This window comes from Lathyrus oleraceus, chromosome 1 (genome assembly GCF_024323335.1).
Source record: "Lathyrus oleraceus cultivar Zhongwan6 chromosome 1, CAAS_Psat_ZW6_1.0, whole genome shotgun sequence".
Classification (NCBI taxonomy): Eukaryota; Viridiplantae; Streptophyta; class Magnoliopsida; order Fabales; family Fabaceae; genus Lathyrus; species Lathyrus oleraceus.
Window position 1 is genome coordinate 63,944,682 of NC_066579.1, and position 4,703 is coordinate 63,949,384.

At 43.1% G+C, this 4,703-nt stretch overlaps 1 protein-coding gene across 1 annotated transcript; it reads left to right on the forward strand.

Annotated features, from left to right (window-relative positions):
* The first annotated feature begins 3,195 nt into the window (after positions 1 to 3,195).
* Positions 3,196 to 3,833, forward strand: LOC127091556 (probable protein arginine N-methyltransferase 1). The gene has a single exon (XM_051030225.1). It carries the CDS (start codon positions 3,219 to 3,221, stop codon positions 3,831 to 3,833), a length of 615 nt encoding a protein of 204 aa, XP_050886182.1. The 5' UTR covers positions 3,196 to 3,218.
* The last annotated feature ends 870 nt before the right edge of the window (positions 3,834 to 4,703 follow it).

A 4,703-nucleotide genomic window follows, 5' to 3' on the forward strand; every position in this document is an offset into this window, starting at 1 on the left:
CAGACTGAACTTTGTTCATGACTTATTATCCCCAAGCGGATCGGGTTTGGAGAAAATCATCCCCAGTAGAGATAAGAATGGGTTGCCTCCCCTAGCAGGGTAATCTCCAAGCAGTTCGGGTTCGATGGAGTGCATCCTCAGCAAGGTTTGTCTTTCCCCAGCAGGGTGGAAGTTGACATGATTATAAGATCCTCAGCACAGTTCCTGGAGTTCCCCGGTGTTGTCTCTGGAGGAGACGTGTGTTTATGCATTCATCATTTAGATAAGTATAGGATATTGCATCATTAGTGCATAGCATTTCCATGATCATGGGGCATTGTGTAAAACAAAAAAAACTCACGCATCAACATTGCAAACATGTCCATTAGCCCTAGACCGTGGCGACCAGCCGAGATTGGGTTGTTGGAAAGAGTTTAGCATCGCGCCATTGGATCGGCTTCAGAATTGGGTTCATCAGCATGGTTGAGAAGTTGGTGTTTTCCCAACAAGTGACTCCTTAGTTGAGTGGGTATTCCCAGCAGTGTTACTCCTCGAAGTTGGCAGCATTTTGCAAGCTTGGTTCAATTCCCCTAGCATATGTGGGCATGTTTGATCTCTCCATATAGAGTCGACCCCTTAAGCAGAAAATGTCCACCATTCCTTCTGCGCTCCCCACTGAGTTATATCCTAGTGGATGACGGTTGTTTCTGTTCCCTCCCTAACGGGATGGGTTTTCCCTATTGAGTTCTTTCCTCATTAGGATGAGTCCTATTTCAATCTGCCTTTTTGGATCGATCCTAAATTGGCTTCCTGTTGGCTGTCTCCCGTGCTTCCCTGGGGCATAAATGAATAGTCACTCACTAACCGGCATTCATTCATCTCATCCTCAGCGGAATTTTTGGCTTCTACCAACGAACCGGTAGTTGTAAGTCCTATCTTTGTGGTTTTCTACCTACTAACTGGTAGCTGTAAAATCCCACTTTCATCCCCTTGGCAGAGTTAACCCTTTGTGCTCATCCTATCGATGACTGGTTACCTTTCTGTGGTTTTCTGCCTACAAACCGGTAGATGTAATCCCCTCTTTGTGGTATTGATAGTCTTGTCCCCTTTGGATACTTGCCTTGATCAAGCAGTATTGTCCCCATTGAGTCTTCCCCTTCTTTTTGGATACTTGCTCCGAGTAAGCAACTTTATCCTCTTTTGATTGGTCGTCTTTTGCATACCTAGTCTGGTACCCCGTTGCCTTTCTTTTCGGTTGTTTATCCATTTAACAACCTACAACCCGGTTATGGATAATCTTCCATGCGAGTGTATTATCTACGTTTTGACGGCTATAGATAATATATCGCATGCACTCTTTGGTCAATCTTTCGATTGTTATCCCCAGCTTGCATCTTTGGCATGCGTGCCGAATCACGTATCACTGTTTTGTTATCTTCACCGATGCTGATAGGCGTGAAGAATTTTCCGGTGTTCAGACCGAGGCGGTATTCAGACCGAAGTGGCGTTCAGGCCAATTTCCAATTTTCAGATCGAAGAAGTTTCCGACGATCAGGTCGATGTACTTATGGCATTCAGGCCAGTTTTTTCCGGTATTCAGACCGAAGTGGCATTCAGGCCAGTTTTCCCGGTATCCAGACCGAAGTGGCATTCAGGCCAGTTTTTCCCGATTTTCAGATCGAAGAAGTTTCCGGTATCCAGACCGAAGTGGCATTCAGGCCAATTTTCCCGGTATCCAGACCGAAGTGGCATTCAGGCCAGTTTTCCCGGTATCCAGACCGAAGTGGCATTCAGGCCAGTTTTTCCCGATTTTCATATCGAAGAAGTTCCCGATATCCAGACCGAAGTGGCGTTCAGGCCAGTTCCCGGTATCCAGACCGAAGTGGCATTCAGGCCAGTTTTCCCGGTATCCAGACCGAAGTGGCATTCAGGCCAGTTCCCGGTATCCAGACCGAAGTGGCATTCAGGCCAGTTCCCGGTATCCAGACCGAAGTGGCATTCAGGCCAGTTCCCGGTATCCAGACCGAAGTTGCATTCAGGCCAGTTTTCCCGGTATCCAGACCGAAGTGGCGTTCAGGCCAGTTTTCCCGGTATCCAGACCGAAGTGGCATTCCAGGCCAGTTCCCGGTATCCATACCGAAGTGGCATTCAGGCCAGTTTTCCCGGTATCCAGACCGAAGTGGCGTCCAGGCCAGTTCCCGGTATCCAGACCGAAGTGGCATTCAGGCCAGTTTTTTTCGATATCCAGATCAAAGTGGTGTTCAGACCAGATTTCCGGTGATCAGACCAACATTGATACTCTCATACTCCGATGCTTAGTGTTCAGACTAATGTGCGGCGTTCGGGCCATGGGTATTCCTGTGTTACCATTTATTTTGGTATCCATGTCAACTTTCTGTTTCGGTACTCAGGCCGATTTTCACCGTACCAGACGGATTCTTCTTTTGGGATTGCTTCTTTGCCGTTTCTGACAGGCATGGTTAATTATTTCATAGGGATTCAGGATCAAAATCCGGGTCTTCTTAGTATTTAACCATCTCCCACTACGATCATGTGAATAACATCTTGCTTCATATTCTCTAGTTGAAGACGCTTAAATAGGGGCAACTGTCATACCCTGATTTTGCTCCTGAATTTTTTATGTTTGTTTGGCATGCTTGGCCTAACCTGACTTTGGTTTTACATGAGGTTTGGTTTTGATCCAAAGTCATGGTGTTGTGATTGTGGATACCTCTATGGTCTGGGTCATCTGAACAACCAAGTTTCTTGTGTTTCTAGCCACTTGCCAGTCATGTTATTGGTTCATGGATATCCCTTTCAAATCCTAACCTTATGGTCTTATTTCATGGTTTTGTTCATACACATTATCAGTCAAGTTATGTTCTTTTCAAGAGTCAAACATTCAAGTTATGATTAAACCAATTGTGAAACCAACTTCAAACCACTTTGTTAATCCATTTCAATTTTATTTCATTACATTTGATTCCATAAAAAAAAATACAAAAAAAAATGAGCTTTGACCAAAGTCAACACAACCTATTTGCATCCTAAAGCCTAAGTCTTCCGTCATGAACCTTAATCCATCACTCCATTGTTCATGTTTGCTTGCTTCCATCATGAGTGCTTCATTTGCAAGTTATCCTTGGCCAACCATGTTTATGTTCATGCCATGCCTACAAGAGCACAGTCAAGTTACACAAAAAAAAAAGTAGGTCATAACCAACTCAAACCTACCAAACATGGACACCGCCACCAACAACAACCATCTTCGATTCCAGGATGCTGATGAAGTTATCGAAGATGCTGCTGAAACCTCCAACCTTGACCAATCCATGGGTGGTTGCGAACTTGATGATTCAAATGACAAAACCAGCGCTAATTACTACTTTGATTCTTACTCTCACTTTGGAATTCATGAAGAAATGTTAAAGGACACTGTTAGAACCAAGACATATCAAAATGTTATTTATCAGAATAGGTTTTTATTCAAGAATAAAGTAGTTCTTGATGTTGGTGCCGGAACTGGGATTTTGTCACTATTCTGTGCCAAAGCAGGTGCAGAACATGTCTATGCCGTTGAATGCTCTGATATGGCTGACATGGCAAAGCAGATAGTCGAAACTAAAGGTTACTCTAAAGTTATAACTGTTTTGAAAGGGAAGATTGAAGAGCTTGAACTTCCTGTTCCTAAAGTTGATATAATCATTTCCGAATGGATGGGATATTGCTTGTGGTTTGAGAATATGTTAAATTCTGTGCTCTATGCACGTGATAAATGGCTTGTGGATGATGGCGTTGTGCTACCTGATATAACAACCCTCCATTTTACTGCAATGAAGATAAAGCATAATTGAATATATTCTACAAAAATACAAAGAAGCAATTGCCTTGAATTATAATCAAGAAGGCCCTGTAAAACACAAAATCCTTCAACTTTTTTTGACAATGAATATCAAAGGCATATTGACTTTTCATGTTTATCTCACAATGTCTGAGAGTGTTTCTTCTGTATACTAAAGAATAATTTGACAAGCTGAATTAAAGATACATTCACATCTTAACTACTGAGCTGAGATGGACCAACACCCATTTCGCATCTATCCTTGAAATACAGCTACAATGAAGAAAGTTTTGATTTTGATGGTGTTGATGATGATGGGTATTGATTTTACAGAAGGGGTAAAGAAGGTATCTTGGAGGTTGCACACACTGTTTTCTGTTGAAAGTCAGAATTACTTTGATATGAAGGTTAAACAACCTGGACCTGTTACTCGTCTTCTTAGTTGTACCGATGAAAAGAAGAAGAATTATAAAGGGATGCATTTGGCTCCAATTTTTGAGGTTCCTTCTGTGAGTAGACATCCCAAAACTGGTGATTGGTACCCTAGCAATAAACCTCCTGATCCAGGACTTGGTATGCAGTCCCATCTGGTATCAACTCCTGTTGTCAGCAACCATATGTCTCCTGCTAACGCCACTGCAACCCCTGTTGTGAATGTGCCCGTAACTACTGTTGAAATCAGTTGAGTCTGTATCTCCTCTATCTCTTCCTGATCGCCTCAAAAGTGGCTGGAATGTTGAAAAGAGGATTATGTCAGACGAGTCTCTTACAAAAGCTGAGGAGGCAAGGATAAATGCAGAGGAAGCTTCTGCTCTTGCTGCTGCTGTGGTGAATCATAGCATGGGATCCTACCAGAAACAGTTAAACCATAACCTATGAGACC

Excerpts from the sequence above, each read along its gene's own strand:
- LOC127091556 (XM_051030225.1), top strand. The coding sequence starts at position 3,219 with ATGGACACCGCCACCAACAACAACCATCTTCGATTCCAGGATGCTGAT.